This window comes from Tenrec ecaudatus, chromosome X (genome assembly GCF_050624435.1).
Source record: "Tenrec ecaudatus isolate mTenEca1 chromosome X, mTenEca1.hap1, whole genome shotgun sequence".
Lineage (NCBI taxonomy): Eukaryota > Metazoa > Chordata > Mammalia > Afrosoricida > Tenrecidae > Tenrec > Tenrec ecaudatus.
The window spans coordinates 152,558,826-152,576,138 of record NC_134548.1 but is presented as its reverse complement, the minus strand read 5'-3'; the positions used below and the strand labels follow the sequence as shown (position 1 = coordinate 152,576,138).

General features: G+C 43.9%; 1 protein-coding gene across 6 annotated transcripts in view; it reads left to right on the top strand.

The window, feature by feature from the left end:
- Window positions 1-16,668, top strand: part of ARHGEF6 (Rac/Cdc42 guanine nucleotide exchange factor 6) — a 123,075-nt gene extending 106,407 nt beyond the window's left edge. For 2 of the 6 annotated variants that reach the window (XM_075539482.1, XM_075539477.1), the window contains exons 13-21: window positions 911-989; window positions 2,392-2,534; window positions 3,480-3,653; window positions 5,258-5,278; window positions 6,406-6,499; window positions 7,632-7,709; window positions 10,525-10,624; window positions 12,539-12,593; window positions 14,340-16,668. In XM_075539482.1, the coding sequence (XP_075395597.1) occupies window positions 911-989; window positions 2,392-2,534; window positions 3,480-3,653; window positions 5,258-5,278; window positions 6,406-6,499; window positions 7,632-7,709; window positions 10,525-10,624; window positions 12,539-12,593; window positions 14,340-14,480 (885 nt within the window). In that variant the 3' untranslated portion in view covers window positions 14,481-16,668. The remainder of the gene's footprint in view (window positions 1-910; window positions 990-2,391; window positions 2,535-3,479; window positions 3,654-5,257; window positions 5,279-6,405; window positions 6,500-7,631; window positions 7,710-10,524; window positions 10,625-12,538; window positions 12,594-14,339) is intronic. The other 4 variants (XM_075539479.1, XM_075539478.1, XM_075539480.1 and 1 more) reach the window with 4 other exon arrangements.
- Window positions 16,669-17,313: the final 645 nt, after the last annotated feature.

Here is a 17,313-nt window from a genome sequence, read left to right as displayed (position 1 = left end):
CTTGGATGTGCTAGCACACATTGCATACCTTTTCTTTTTAAATGAGTTTTTTATTGTGAAGTGGGGGTTACATTTCAGACCAACTCTGCAGTCAATAGTTCAAAGACTTTATCAACCTCATAGTCTATCCCACCCCACCTTCCCTTGATTTCTCTTCTCCCCTATGGACCTCCCTTCTTTGCACTTAGGTCAACACATCTCAAACCCACGGCCCATTGCTTCCTCGTCTCAGCTCTGCTCTTCCTCCTTTGGGAGTCTCCAAAATCTCTTCCCTTCAGTACACAAGTCTTGGTGCTTATCCTTATAGTCGTGGTCTCACACAATATCTGTTTTTTTGTGATTGTCTCACTTCCCTCAGCATAATGATCTCCTGGTCCATGCATAACATGAGGTGCTTCACAGTTTCATCACTGTTTTTTATTTTCATCACTGCATTTTAGGAGTGCATAGTATTCCATTGTGTGTGTGTATGTGTGTGTGTGTGTGTGTGTGTGTGTGTGTGTGTGTGTACGAAAGTTCTTTTACCCACTCTTCTACTGATGGACATTTGTGCTGTTTTCAACTTCTTGATATTGTGAAGGCAGGCTTTTTGTTTAAATTTTGTTTTGGGTAAAATGTTGGTAACAAAACACTTGCCATTTCAACATTATTCACACGAGTAATTTAGTGATATTAACTCTAGTCATCATGGGCTGCGTTCAATGCCATTATTGTTTCCAACTTTCCCCATTACGCATCACAGAGGCTCTGCTTAAAATTTAGAACAGAGAAATATTATTCAATGGGCAGACCAAAGAAATCTCTTCAGCCATAATTCAGCGGTGATTCCCGAGAGGGTCAGAATATCTAATAGAAATAAGGAGAAACCTACATAATCACAGAATTAATTGTAATTCTCTTTTTCTGGTAGGGAAAAATAGCCATAGCAGGAATGGTGGTAGCAAGACTAGACGAGCTAGAAGGGAATGACTACACATTTGAAATCACAGGTAGGTAATTTGCTTCTTTTTGTGTAGCTGTTTTAAATCCTTTTTGGAATACAGTGTGGCTTAAATAAATAAGGGCTGTGCTATTATTTTCTATCATATTCAAGTTTTACACAGTCATGGCCAAATCTCTGCCATTCCCTGGGATAATTAGGGTACAGAGAAGTTTTCTGGTCATTCAGAAGCCATGGCTTTGCCATTAGTTCCAATCTTCTCTTGCATAAGAGCTACTTGTTCAAGCTAAGAAATAACAAAATGGCCTGATGGAAATGTAATTTTCTTTCTTTTCTGTTCTCTCCTCCATAGACTTTTATCAGCAGTTTTTATCATCAGTCTAGGGATTATTAAGATCTGGGTGTGTTTCTCAAAAGTACTGAAAAGCCAGGAAACTTTCTTCATACATTGAATAAATTCCAGTCATTGCTAATGCTCCCCGGTAGTTGGGCATATTATTCCCTTTTGCCAGGCCTGTGATATTTTCATGTAATGAGTACATATCTCTGAATTTATATGTCACAGTGGTTGGGGACAGAAACAATGGTGCTAGGCCTTCATCTCTTCTTCGAAGAGTCAGTGTCTGCCCAGTGACTGGAGCCAATCTTAGTTTGATCTTGTTCCAACTTCGATTCTGTGGTAACCGGTATAATACTCTCATTTTTCCCTGGACTAGATAGACGATGTATATCAAGGACATGCTTGAGGTTTTGGCTTGTGAGTTCATTTTTAGATGAACAAAAATTGTGTATGCAGTAGAAATCGAGGAGAGTTTTAAACGTCAATATGAATATTTATTTACTTTAGTAACATAGCTTGTGTTTGTTCTTTCTCTCTTAAGTTTAAACAGGGTTACACAATAGGTCCACCATGTGTCTGACAGGTTGTTGTATTGTGGTGGCTTGCATGTTGGTGTGATACTCGAAGCTATCCCCTTGGCATTGAAAATGCCAGTAGCCCCCCCACCCTCCCACGCAGAGAGATTTCAGTGGGGCTTCTAGTCTGAGACAGACTAGGAAAAAAGGTCTGGTGATCTACATCTGAAACTTAGTCAGTGAAAATCTTGTTGATAACACCTACCAATAATTGTGTGAATGATGCAAGACTGGGCAACACTCCATCGATAGACCCCGTAAGTCAAACTCACTGCCATCGAGTCAGTTCTGACTCATGATGACTGTATAGTGCAGGGTAGAACTGCCCCATGTGAGTTTCCAAGACTGTAACTCTGGGCAGGTTTGGAGAGCCTCAACTTTCTCCCCAGGAGCAGCTGGTGGTTTCAAACTGCAGACTTGGCTATAAGAGCCCTTGAAAATTGACATCCACCTTTTATTTGTGTGAAGTCTTGCTGACGCAGCTAAAGGTCGGCCTTGCCTTTTTGCTTTCCAATGCCCCTCATTGGGTGTTGCAGGTAACATCACAGAGCGACTTGTGGTCCATTGCAACAGCAGTCAGGACTTCCAGGAGTGGCTGGAACAACTCTGCAGACTGACCCAAGGTCCTGCTTCTTGCAGCTCATTATCTAAAACCTCATCATCCGGCAGTGCTCATTCCGTAAGTAGTCCATTTGTCTTGTACAGGGATTGTGGAGTTTTTCATCACATCCTGCCTCCTGAAGACTTACCAAAAAAGTAGTGAGCATGCCTGTAATCTCTGGGTCATTTATGATATTTATAGATTTTGAAGTACAGTTAAATCTCACTAATTCAGATTTTTTTTCCTTGTGAAGGCCTGCCTGTCAAAATTAGCGAGAAGTTTTACTTTGAGATGCATAGCTTTGTATTAAATTACTCTAACTAACTGCTAATCAGTGTTTCTAACGAGTGGTCCTGTTAAGATCTCTTAATGAGCCTGTAAGGCTTATTTTAGTCAGTTATTCCTATATGAATAAGATGCTAAATCTAAATCCATCATTTACCTTCATCAGTATTTCAACATCTCCATGTAATCTCATACGTGCTAACACATTTGCCCAGTAACCCTCTTCACAGATAACCTTTTAGCATTGCCTCCTGAGTTACCATAAATTCAGAAGTCATGGAATTTGAATTGATGAGTGTTTACTGTACTTTCTGGGTGACATGGATGATTGTGGTGCTGTTAACACTTAGAACCGGTAATGCCAAAATTCCAGTTCTGAGCACTGTGTGTTGTGGTGGGAAGTACGTGAGTCTTGGCATCAGACTGGGTTCAAATCTTGTCTTTGCCAGTTACTAGCGAGTTAACTTCATTTTGCTGGGTCTAAGGTTAATTCCGACAAAATTACCAATGTAAGCACCTAATGCAGTGCTAAACACATCACTGAATCCATTACATATTAACTTTTGTGTAACTCTCCTGCCAGATTATAGGATGTGGAGTCAGTTTTTTTGTGACTGCAAAGGGCCAGCTCTCAAACTAGAGAACTTTGTTTCCCCATCTTCCTCTTTCGATGGCTGGCTTTGTTGATCATGCTAAAACCGATGGAGCAATTGTGAATTTCTCACTATGTGGCAGCAGGTTGGGTTCGGATGGCAGACTGCCAACATCTCATCAGACGTTTCCCAGTCTTTTAGCTCTACTGGACAGCCCCGAGGACCCTTGGAACCTCCTCCAATTATAAACCCGTGGAGTTTAAGTTGTCTACGACCTGCACCCCCACTCAGACCTTCAGCAGCACTAGGTTATAAAGAGGTAACTTTGCTCCCTGTGCTATAAAATGCTTCTGACGAGCTAATTTCAGAGCCTATTACCAGGAGTTCTGTGGGAATGTGTTAGAATTTTTACGAGGCAATAGTATGCCAGCCCACTTTGGAGTGCTAGACTTGGTGATTTTCAGGTCGTATTTTTCTATGTCTCTCATTGTACATTCATGCATACTTAGTGAATGTCCTTGTGAGTTGCTTGAAGGGTCTCTGGTGTTCCTTTATAAGTAGTTCCAGAAATCAGTAAGCTTGTACACGCGTTTCTGACAAGCTCCGCTTAATTTGAGTTGAATTTCCAGCCAAGCAGATAAAATTCTGCACCGAGGATCACTGTGATCGATGAGTCAGTAACGCTTCATGGGGCCATGGCATGAATTAGAACATGGGAGGGATACATGTTGCAGTTGCAGAAGGAAGTAGTTTAATAAAAGGGATGCCTTTTCAAGAAAGGCTTTTCAGAAAGACATTTGATATTTAGATAGGGTGGGGATGGTTTGTTTGATTTTTCTTTTTGTGCCAATCACTAGCAGTTAGCAAGACCACGTGGAACGTTAGCCTTCCATCCTAACAGGGATCCCCTCCTCCCCCAGCTTTTGTCAAGTTCAGATCTCCGAAGGAGGCTGATTTACCCATCACTGTTCTTGAAATTGTGGCATGAACAGTACATTGGTGACAGTTATGAGATGCAGTAATCACGGCGCCAAGACAGCCTATGTCTCTGTCAAGTGTGTGTTGGGATGAGTGACACAGACTAGCTCAATTTAGCATTTCTTTTGACTGAAAGGGAAAAAGGTGGAGCTTTCTACTCCCGTTAAACGTTATCATCTCAAAAATTCACAGGGGCAGTTCTACCCTGTCCTGCTGTAGGGTCGGCATCGACTCCGTGGCAGTGACTTTGTTTTTCACTTAATACACCGCACTTCTGCTGTTTTGATAAATTATTGTATCCAGCTCTTAGTAAAATAAAAACTGGAAAATGTGTGGGCCCGGGAGAATTTGTTGACACTTTCAGATCCACGTGCGAGGAGCTATATCCCTGGAGTGGCATCTTTAGTATGTGCCTGAATTTAGGATTTGATCAGAAGATAGTCCTGTAGGTTTGTTTTGGAAATTGACCTGTGATGCCTGTAAGCAACCGATTTTTTTTTTCTCTAATCTGGGAGTGACACTTCACAGTTCTCTAGGTCCCAGTTTAAACCATGTCCATTTTGTATCTGCGAGTCACTAAACTCAAGGTCAGGGGAGCACCAAGGATAAAGTGGACTTAATCTTTCACAAAACTAATCTATTAAAACGACAGCATGGTCACTTGGTTTCTGCTGTGGGAAGGGTGATTAATATAGTCTTACTAGGTGGTGTGCATTGCAGTTATTTTCAGCATTTGTTATTCTGCGCAGAACTGTGTTCTCTGGGCTTTTGCATGATGGTATTGCACCTAAAACTAATGCGGGGGACATGGCAATATTCTTTCCGTGTAATTGATGATAACACTAACATTTCAAAATGTTGTAGAAGTATTGATAAATGGATGGGGGTCATTATAATCATCAACCTCTCACGCTCATCTTCTCTTTCTTTACATATTCACTTTAGAGGATGTCTTATATCTTGAAGGTAAGGGTAGAACAATATCTTTGGCTTTCAGTGACGTCATAATGCTTGCGCTGTAGCCTTTGATGCTTATTTTGCTCCTTGTTACAATCGGTGGCTAAAATAAGAAGATGCAATTCTGACGTGTAAGTAACTTCAAAGAGCAGGCTCTTGTGAAATAAATATGAGAATGTCATCTTATACCGTCCTAAACAATGCTTGTTTGTCTGTGTGCTTAAAAAAATATTAGTGTTCCTGCTACATGTGAGCTTTTTACGTCCATCTGTTTTCAAGTCTAAGTGGAACCCTGCGGTGAAGTGGACACAATTAAACGTCGTTTCATACAGTGTAAAGGATGATTCCAGAGCACATGGCATGGGGTGGTGGAATAGGAAGATGAAGTCATAGCCTGTTTATTTCGATAAGCACTTTTTTAGACCTCCCGGTTATCCCCATGGCAGAGCAAAAGCAAAATAATCAACACCTCTTATCTGCCAAGTAAAGATATTATTTTATGTAGATCTACGTAAACCTGGCCACAGATCCATTATCCCCTCATCCAAACTTAGTTACTGGGAAATTCTTCATCATGCTCATCTATCTGACCTTGGGAAAATGATTGCTTCTCCCTTCTTTAATTTTCCCATATGAGAAGTGACAAGTGTGCTCTTCTTTCTGGGATTCGTGCTAAGGGAAATTATGGAAGAACTTGTGAAGCTGTTGAAAAGGCACATATACCACCTCAACAGGTAGAATGGTTATTTGATTCTCCTAAGAGGACATTGGTGGGAAACAGGAATCAACTTAGGGATCCTGTTCTTCCTCCTGGGTTCCCATTCATTTTCTGTCCACATGGTACCCTAAAGGCATTTGGCCTCTGACAGCATCCACCCCCATCTTCAGTAGGCCTTCTCCATTCCTATGGCATTTGAGAGGATAATGTCATTGACCCTTTTTTATTTGACCTCCTAAAGCTTATTGGAGCCATGCTCATATGTATATATTAAGTTGTGATGCACTCATAACTAAAACTGCCCAAATAAGAAAGAGATGTTCTGTTTGTTCATTTGTTCTTTGTGTGTGAGTGTGTGTGTATGTGCGTGTGCTTGGGGAGAGGATTTGAAATCATTAAGACACCTCTATTCTTACAGGAATCCAGTAAGAGCCCCAAAACCATGAAGAAATTTCTTCACAAAAGAAAGACCGAAAGAAAACCATCAGAGGAGGAGTATGTGATTCGGAAAAGTATGTATTCTGTGCTTTCTGAGGTTTAATTACGGATGAACTAATTAATGTTGCTTAAAGCAGCTGATGGGAGCAATTTGTTCTCGGCATCAGCTGCTACATACAAATGAGTGGGGAGGCTTGGTCATCTCGAAGACTTCTGCAGTTTCCTGCTGCACTTTATGCCATCTTCGGTGAACACCACCTGTGTTTTCTTTGCGTCCAGTCTTTTTCTCTGCTTGGTTCTAGAACTACTAAAGGGCCCCATTTGATGGGATGCATTTGCCCCCTCTTTGTTTCCCATGCCCGCGATGACCTCCTCTATAGAGGTAGAATACATCGACCTGCAGGCTAAATTCTTTCTGGAAGTCTAATTCTCAATGGCATCCTTGGGTAGCCAAGGAATCAGCCTGCTGGCATCTCAAATATACCTCTGTGTTTGGGGGATGAACGCGAATTCAATCAAGCAGTCCACAGTACTTCCTGTCCTTGACCAGAAGGCTGTGAACAAGATACTTTGGGGCAAATGTTAAGGACTAAGTGATGACTCACAAAGAGGTGACAAGTTTGCATATCTCTGGGGGGGGGGGGATAAGGTTTGGATCAATCTTTGCTCTACTTCCATTCCCCACCCCCCACTTCTCACCCACACTTGGGTGTGAACATGAGTATGTGACTAGGGTGCTACCCTATTGTGGTCTCAAGACTGAGTTGGGTGCATCGGTGACTAGGCTGGCTGGTTGGAAAATGGGTGGGGTCGTTGGAGGGGAGAGCTTCCTAGAGAAGACGACCTTGAACTCTAAAGGAGAGGAAGGATGTGGTGTATCAGACGTAAACTGAAGCCAGCACCCAGCCCAGTGCTATCATCGTGGCTTCTCAGAGGTAGCTGGAAAGACCCCCGATGTCGAGCTCTGACCTGTAGGAGCAGCCACCCTTGGTGCTGACTCACCGAGGTTGACCCCAGTGCTTCCCGGGTATGCCATCACTCTGGCTCCCTCATGAGGGGCCTAGGATAGGGTTTTCTCTGGACTTCTTGTCACATCCCGGTCAGAGCAGTCAGTTCCAGGGAATGGGGAAGGGGGGGCACTGCAATAGTTTGAGGGCTACGAGACACATATTTCTCTGAAAATTAACTATAAATTAAATTTCACAGGTACAGCTGCTCTGGAAGAGGACGCTCAGATTCTCAAAGTGATCGAAGCCTATTGTACCAGCGCAAATTTTCAACAAGGTCACAGCTCAAGTGCTTGCTACTTCATGCCACCGGGTTGATTCTGGCTCAGGGCTTCTCCGTAGAGCAGCGCTGCCCCCAGATGCTTTGTTTTGTCTGGGATGCTTTGATTTGTCTGGATGCAGATCGCTAGGCCTTTCCACTTCACGGAGCCACTGGGTAGATTCGAACCGCCAAGGCTTTGTTTAGTAGCTGAGTAACTAACCATTGTGCTTATAGCTCCATGATCCCAAGGCCATCAACTTCTTGGATTCATAGCCTCCCGATAGGACAGAGTAGAACTGCTCACTGGGCTTTCCTAGACTTTGGATCTTTATAGGAGTAGACAGCATCATTTTTCTCCCATGGCTCAAGGTGGTGGATTTAAACTGCTGACCTTGCCTTTAGCAGTTCAGTGATAACCCACTAGGTCACCAGGTTCCTTATAGTTTAAGTAGGCCCCCCCAACTTACTATCTCTAATTAATAATGTGTTGTTGTTGTGTACCTGTTCACTGGCTCTTAGAAAAAGAGAAAAGCAACCCAGGAGGCCTGCACGGTAGTACAGCAGGTACTTTGCACATCTTTCAGATAAGATGGTTTTGCTAGCAAGCGCTTTGTTTACCCACTCTTTCTTTTCACCCAGAGAGAAAGTGGGAGGGAGGGAGAGAAAGAGATGCAGGCATTACAAAAAAAAAAAAAAGTTGGAGGTGATAGAAATAAAGAAAAGGCTTTTTTTGGGGTAAAGTTATTTGCCTTTGAAGTACACAGAGACCAGCACTAGTTAGGAATTAAAGAGTCCAGAGAGTTCCTGTGTCTGTGAACCGATGCTAATCTTCTCTTATAGACTGATTTGGAAAGGAAGTCAAAATGTGATCTTTGATCAGCCGCATATTTAAGAGAACATTGCTTCACCAAACTAGAAATGTAGCTACCTAGCAGGGCCTGAGCAAAATATTTAAAGAGTGTCGGAGCTATTCACATACCTAAATCCTAATAATAATAATTACATAACAACAGACTCACTGCTCTCGAGTGATTGGGACTCCTAAGGATCCTATGAGGTGAGGCTATTTCCCTGCACGACTCACGGGCTAAGGAGGGAGTGAAAGGACATTTTTCTGATTCATTTTGGTGTTGTTTCAAGGTTGGGTCCCATTGCGTCTCTGGGCTTTCACTGTTCGAAAAACCCTCGGGTCCCTTTTGTGAAGGTTGTGAACCTGCATAAGGAATGGATCAATTGGAGCAAGAATGCTCCATTTTAGAGAAACCAGTTATCAGTCATTTGAGTGTGGAAGGAGAGTTCTGAGGTGGATTTACCCAGATGCCTTCTTGCCGAGGAATGCATTTCCAAGGCCCTCCTGAGGAAAACCTTCCATGAAAAGTTGACCCATTTGACTGTGGAGGGGGGACTGGCAGATTTCTGTTTCACAGATACACCTGCCTGTGGCTTAGGGCCCGCCCGCTTCGATCACAAGTTTCCAGGAGCCAGGAGAGGAATGTAAAAGTAGTTTTCTAGTGAGAATTAGGAAAGAGAAGGGGATAAGGAGATACTACTACAAAAAAACAGCGCTATTGCAAAAAGGAGCCCTGGTAGTGTTATTGGTTACGAGTTGGGCTGCCATCCATATGGTCAGCAGTTCAAAACCACCACCAGCTAAGCCAGAGAAAGGCTTTGTATTCCCATCAACAGTTACAGTCTCAGAAGCCCACAGTGGGGAGGGGATCACATTGAGTCAGCATTGACTCTATGGTGGCGAATAATGCAAAAAAAAAAAAAAGAGAGAGAGAGAGAGAAGAAGAAGAAGCCCCAGGGTAGTACAAATGGTTAACAAGTTCAGCCGCAATCCAAAAGTTTGGAGGTTCAACCACCCAGAGGCAACTCAGAAGAAAGGCCTGGAGGTCTACTTCCAGAAAATCAGTCACTGAAAATGCTATGAGGCACACTTCTGTTCCGACACATCTTGGTGGCAATTCTTTTTAAACATCAGATTTGACCTCAGCATCTCTTTTATGACTTTTCCCCATGATTCTTTTTACAAAAAGGCAGGTATCTGGTCTCAAGAGTCACAGTTTTGGCCCCTCCTTGCCACAAGCTCATCAGGGACATGTGGGGAGTGCCTAGTACAGTGCTTGGCACATGGCAGAACGCTCGGTTCATCATCCACTTATTAAGCACCAATGAAGGGCTGGACCCTACACCCACATGTGCCCTCGGTAAAAGAAAGGTAGATGCATGAGTGAAAGCCCAGAGTGCTGACAACTCTGAAGGAACCTGGATCAGAAGAAAAGAGGGCAGTGGCTCAGGCAGACCGAAGGCCCAAAGGTCATGTTCGGCTTTTATTCGGGTTTAGTAATTCCTCGCTGCTACATTGCCCTTGATTGAGCCCCGCTTGGCATCCTATGACCTTCCTTTCATGGCTATTTCAGGAGTAAATTCTCAGGCCTTTCTTCTGAGGTACCTCTCGGTAGACTTGAGCCTGTTTGCTTTCTGTTAGCAGCTGAGTGTTTAACGACTTGCACTGCCCAGGAACAGAAAATGCCCTGTCAGCTCCTGTTTTTGGGAGAAGCACATTGGCCAAGGATGAGTATCTTGACTGAGGACAGGTATTTCCCACAGCCCTTTCACACGATTGAACCGAATATCAACTGCTCTCCTCCATGAAATTCATTTCTTTAGACATTTAGAATTTTTCATACCAGTAAGATCCCGTTAGCTCATGTTGGGTAGCACCAGTGTTACCCACCAAGTTCCATCGAGAAGAATAGTGGAGAGGTGCTAGCACCTATGAATTGACTTCATTAGAACTCTCGGCTCTTATACTCCTTGTCTGTAGGCCCTCGCAAAGACTCTGTTCCACAAGTCTTACTCCCCGAGGAAGAAAAACTCATCATTGAAGAAACCAGGAGTAACGGCCAGACAATCATTGAAGAAAAGTGAGTAGACCAGGCTACTCAGCTGGGGGCTGGGAAGGAAGTTCTGGCCGGGCAGGATGGCTCTTGTAAAGCTGCCACTGATGGACAGCCTTTACTTATCTGGGCATGGCACCCTCCTTGCTGAGTATGCAGTTAGGAACTTTGGGAAAGCTACCACCACCCCCCAACACCCAAACGAGGTCAAGAGAAAAGCAGAGGCAGATGACTTAGAACATTCAGAATGACTCAGTGGTGTGGCTGTTGCTGGAGGCAGCTGCCCTTTATAGCACATGAGACTATCAGTACTCTGGATGGCTCTGTGCTATTAACCAAAAGGTTAGAGGGTCAAACCCTTCCAGAGGCACCTTGGAAAAAAGGCCTGGTGATCCTCTTCCACAAGGTCACAGGCACGACAATCCTATGGAGCTCAGCTCTTCTGTGAAACACATGGGGCTGTTGACATGGACCCTCTGGAAGCTGTTTTGATAGATATCCACACCTTTGTTTGTTCGGTTGGGTTTAGAATGGATTTCCTGGCCCAGAGGGCCACTGCGTGCATTGATGGAGTTGGGCACAACTTTCCATACTTCACCATGTATGAAATCCTACAGCCATCAGACGAGACACTATTCTTACCGCTTTTATAGTTGAAGAAACTCGGGTTCAGGGAAATGATATCACTGGCCTACCTCTGCACAGTAGTAGTAAGTGTGATTTAATGGGGGAAAACCGGGTTTAGTACCGTATGGCTCATAAAATAATTACAAAGGGGCCAAAATAATTCATTTGTTTAAAGGTGAGTCATTTCTGAAGTCAAGCCGTGAATTTGCATAGAGCAGCACATTTCAGCGTGTTCGGTATTGCCGATGCGTTTGGCTGTCGGGTGCATGAAGCCATAGAGCACAATCATAAAGGCATGGGAGCTCCAGAGCAAAGTCCTGGTTCAGCTCCCACGTGGTGCGACCTTACACCAATCCTCTTACTGCCACACCTCCCATTTTCTCATCTATAAAATGGATAAGATGGTCCTACATTGGGAGGTTAAATGGATCAATAAGTAGAAGGGCTCACCTACAGAAATCACGCAATGCATGATGATCATTCTAGTAATTATTATTTCACCTAAATGAATTGCCAGCAGAAGATTTGTGAGGTCATGGGAGGAATGTGGCATTCTTGCTATTTGATATGTCCAGAAACAACACAGTGACGAGAACAAGGAAGCTAGTCAGGCAAGCTTTCATAGCGAGTGATAGAATCAGATCTGGAACCCAGATCTCCAGCTTCGGGGTGCCTCATCGCTTCTTTGGTGACATATGTACATTTCCCGAGGCCCCTTCTCTAAAGGGCTAGCGGGTCATGTCAAGGAGGCCTGGTGACACCGTACTAACTAATGAAGTGTGACAGAGTGAACCCAGCAGTTGGCTCTGAAGGAGAAAGACCTGACAAATTAGTCGTGTACACATCTCAGGAGACCTGTGGGGACAGTTCTCCTCTGTCCTATACGGGTCACGATAAGTCCAAACGTGTTCGTCAACGCCTAACAACAAGAAGAGCAGGTCCACAGGAGGTTAGACCGATGCGAAAAGCAAGGCCCTAGCACAGATAGTATACCTCAGCATGGCCCTGTGGTCCCTTTCTCATCACGGTCATGTGCATTACCACCTCACAGATAGAGCAACCCATGCCTCCTGATGGCCTCCTCCTTATTTTGTACTCATCTCCGCTAGAGGGTGAGTGGCCAAGGAGGAGGGAAGCATAGACAAAGGAAAATGGTATTTGAATGAGCATGGCGGGGAAGCGGGTGAGGGTGGGGGTGGGGCACCATGCAAAACAAGGAACGCCAAGCAATGTCCTTCCTGGTAACTCGACGGATCAACTAGAAAGTTCCTCGGTTCCTCAGAAATTCGTCTCTGAATTTTATCTTTCTTCTAGGAGCCTCGTTGATACCGTTTATGCCTTGAAGGATGAGGTCAAAGAACTGAAACAGGTAATCACGTATAAACAGAAAAGTGGGTGAAGGGAGACATCAGATAGTGTGAGACATGGCAAATGATAATAATTTATAAATTATCAAGGGTTCGTGAGGGAGGGAGGGTAGGAAGGGGGAAAATGAGGAGCTGATACCAAGGACACAAGTAGAAAGCAAATGTTTTGAGAACAATGATGGTAACATCCGTACAAATGTCCTTGACACAATGGAGGGATGGATGGAGTGTGATAAGAGTTGTATGAGCCCCCCCATAAAATGATTAAAAGGAAAAAGTCGAATGATTAGGGCAGGGAATGTACAGATGTGCTTTATACAATTGATGTATGTATATGTATGGATTGTGATAAGAGTTGTATGAGCCCCTAATAAAATGTAAAAAAAGCAAAAGAAAAAGTCATTTTCTTGGACCACTCTCCCATCCTCGCCTCACACTGATAGATGCTTCCAGGAAGTCTCCAGAAGGAAAGTGGTAAGATGGCGGTTTTTCTTTTCCTTCTGTGATCAAGGTGGGCTAGATATCAATTGTAAGCATGTGGCGTTGAGTTCACATGTCTTTCTGGAGCTTTATTTAAATTGCTCGCTAGCAGTTTGCCACCGAGTCCCAAACTTGGTCACCACGCTCATGTTCCCTCACACCTATAAAAAGGATGTAAGACAAGAGAAACCATGCTTGACTGTGTCAGTCTCGGCAGAACCATCCCTCGAGGTTTGTGGGCTCCTCTGCAGCTGTCATCGCTTTACCACGATCCAGACTCTTCCCTGGGGCACATGGGACTTTACCTCCCAGCGTGTCTGCAGACGGATTGTACTTGATGGTGCCAGGATGACAGAAGAGTTGGCGAGAAGAGAGACCAGGGACCAGAAGACCACTAAAGAAGTTATTTCAAAAATGCGGGTGAAAACCTGATGAAGTCTAGAACTGAGGTGATGCCAGTGGGGCTGTGGAGAAAGAGAAGGGACATAGAGGAAGGCCCATGGCAGAGGTGGCTCCTGCTGAAGAGGAGGGTGTGCCGTTGGAATGAAGCATCCAGTATATCGACCGATGACTGGGGAAACACAACTCAACATGTACATGCAAGGGCATCTCATGCAGCCACTTGGAGAAATCAAGTCTGGATGCATGGCACAACACGAATAATCTGGGATTAAAGACGGAGTTTTTTAAAATCAGGGCTTCTAGCATAGTCAGAAAAAAATTTACTCGGTGCCTCCCTGACAATGAAGAATGTTTGTACTGTAGCCCACAACCCTAAATGAAGGGTGGAGATCCGCTTTTGAAGTGCCCCTATAGTGTTCCAGCACCCCAGGGGGCGCAGTATCGCCCACTTAGGGAAACATTGGTTCCAGTGTGATTTGATAATGCCCTTCATGAAATTCAGAAAGTACCCACATGTGAGGTGATGGGAGAAATCTTGAGTTCAGGTTAGACTCGAATGAGTTTGAGGTGCACAGAGCAAGTGAGCATTAGACCTCGTGCCCCTGGTATTCAGGAGATGAAGTCAGACACATTGAGATTTAGAAGTCCCCTATCAAACCTGGAGTTGGAGAAAATAGGTGAAGAAAGTGTTGAATGAAAAGACAAAGGCAAGACCACCAGGAAAACACCTTGTATTGGGAACTGAGGAGGGTGAAATTAAGACAGAACATGTAGCCAGCTATGAAGACTGCTGATCGGGTGAGCAGGAGGGGCTTTGGGAAGGGGTCACTATACTTTGTAATGAAAAACAATTTTTACTATTGCAGGAGAATAAAAGAATGAAGCAATGCTTGGAAGAAGAATTGAAATCAAGAAGGGACCTAGAGAAGCTGGTCCGGAGATTGCTGAAGCAAACGGATGAGTGTATTCGGGCTGAGGCCAGTAGCAAGACCTCGATTCTTCCATAACCAGCACTGTGCAGCTGGGCAAAGTGTGCCTTCAGGGCATCTGAAAATGTTCAGCTGAGCGATTTGACTCAGTTTGTTGACTTCTTTGGGTTTTATTTTGTGTTCAAGTCTCTCTCTCTCTCTCTCTCTCTCTCTCTCTCTCTCTCTCTCTCTCTCTCTCTGTGTATGCCCCTGTGTGCGCTATCTTTGCTTGGATGTTTGTGGCTGTTTGGCTATTAGTTGATTGTTTTGTTTTTAAACAGAGAATAATGCAGAAGCCAGTGGTAGAAGTCTTTCTAGGGTCCTTTCCATTCTCTAAGAAAAGGAAAGCTCACGCAGGTCAATGACTTCGAGTGGTCTTCATATGGCCTTCAATTCACAGTGCCTCTGCAAAACCATTGTGCTCAGGTCACTTTTGTTGGGTTCAATTGCTGTCCTACGGGGGCTGGCCATGGAGAGCTAAGTGCAAATCCATCTTTCCCCTCAAAGGTCGGAAGCACCTTAGTACTTAGTGTGACCAGAGTAAGATGAAACATAAACGTCCTTGGCCGAGTGATCCCAATGCCCTTCCTTAGCCCATCATGTGCCAGCCCTCAAGGCACATGTCTTTTTTGATTATTGTCCTATGTTGTCTGCAAAACAAGACAAGAATAGTTCTCTTATTCCTTTTTTTGTCCATTTACATTTAAACTCAGTGAAGCAGAAGCTCTGGTCATTCATGCCAGCACCAAATCCATTAGCAAGTCGTACTGAACAGTCCTCCCCTCCACAGCAGAGTTGACCACTTCTTCATAGTGCATGATGGGCGTTTTTCTTAGCTTTCAGACTAGTGTGTAAGTTTGTATGTTCCTGTGCTTTTAGCCAAGTGTACCAAACAGTGTGTAAACCTGATATGTCTGTGTTTCTTAACAACATAATTAGATTCTGAGCAATCACATCCTCTACGCTGCACATGGAAACTCTTACCTTTCCACCTTCAAAACCATCTATATTGAAGGGATTCTGTGCCCTAGTAGACAGCGTTCACTCACTGTAGTGCTCTCTCGTGTATGCTGGGAGAAGTAATACTCCTTGGCCTCTGTGAGTAGGATCTAAGCATTATTTGCAGAAACGTTCAGATTGTCCAGCATATATATCCAGAATGAGAAGGCCCCTTTGGTGACTGGGTGCTGGTTACTAGTGAAGCTACTTATTTGGAGCTGGTGTATGCAAGCTGCTCAGCCAATCAAATCCAAGCACCTTTGGGAGTCACCCAGAAACTAGGACATGAGCACAGGTTCAAGAGAGTGTTACAGAGGACAGCACACATCCAAATTCAACAAAGTTGAGAGTCAACCCTAGGTTCCAGGACAAAGCAGAACCTTCTGCCCACAAATAAAGGCAAAATGTAACCCGGTAGAAAGGTCACTGGAAAGAGAGGCCAAGAGTCAATGGTCGTCTAGGTACATTTAATGGGTACCTGCCAATGTGGGCACTCTAAATGTTTAGGAGTCAAACTTGGAGCTTGAAATTCTCAGCTTGCTAAAGGAACCCCTTTCCTCTCTGATACTGGGGGCACCTCAAGGTCCCATGGCTATATAGTATGGGGCAGTTGTCTATGTTGACTGCACAGTAGAAATAACCCCATCCACAGGAATTGCGGTCCAACATCCGCCAATCACACCCATTGCTCCTTGGAAGCGGAAGGGTGGAGATTTCTAGTAATGATGGTGGTCCTGTTTTCCAGCACAGTGGTTTAGAATACAACACCCTTCACCTAAAAAAAAATTAAACCACCACCAACTTCCATCTTCGAATCGCTTGTGTGTGTGGTTAGTCGACAGCTGGCAATAAGGATTGTTTCAAATCGTGACAGATCTTTCTTCGAAAGTGATATGTACATAGGCATGTGTTTGGACTTCGCCATCCTGCGAAGAGTCTCTGAGTCCAGACTGGTGTCGCAGGCTCACACACTAAACATTAATATAAAGGAAATGAAGCCATGTTAGCCTGAAAGCAGTGTCTCCACGATTGTGTTGTTTACAGTACGCTGTTACTGGGTCCCTGCCACCTTGTAATTAATTCAACTGCTGTCCTGAAAGGCCTTTTAGTCCCTCTTCTGTCATGCCCCCTATTACACAAGCTCAATTTTTCTAACTTGTTTTTATTTTGAAGACTTTTAAAATGAACATTTTCAATAAATAAGAATAACAATGCTTTATAAAATAAACCCTTGGTTTCTTGTCTTCTTGTTTCTTTGTTTTCTGCTAGCTGGTATGCTGAGCGATGCCTTGTGCCATCCTCTCTCATCTCTTTCTTTTTGTTGTTTTAATCATTTTATTGGGGGCTCATATAACTCATCAAAATCCATACATATATCAATTGTATAAAGTACATTTGTACATTGGTTGCCCTCATCATTCTCAAAACATTTGCTCTCCACTTAAGCCCTTGGAATCAGCTCCTCATTTTCCCCTTTCATTAGCTAGTCCACTCTCTTTAGACTGCCTAGTCCATCTCATCCCTTTGCCTGTGGGCAGATAATGTTTGCTCCCTACTTTACACAGAAAATAGACACCGCGAGGCAGAACTTTTCTTGGCTTCTCCACCTCTCGCCACCTCTTTCTCGAACCTATAAACTATCTGTGCCCCCTCTCGCCATAATCTTCCAATATTGTCACTCACTGACATCAAATGGATTCTGAACCATATAGGATAAGGCAGAACTTTACCTGTGTGTTTCCAAGGCTGTAAATCTTTACAGTAGTAGTGAGCCTCATCTTTCTCCCACTTCCAATATTACAAAAAGAAATCTTCAAGTTGATCCTTTGGTTTTGAGTCTTGTTCTATTCCTCTATATTTTGTACACTTTTGT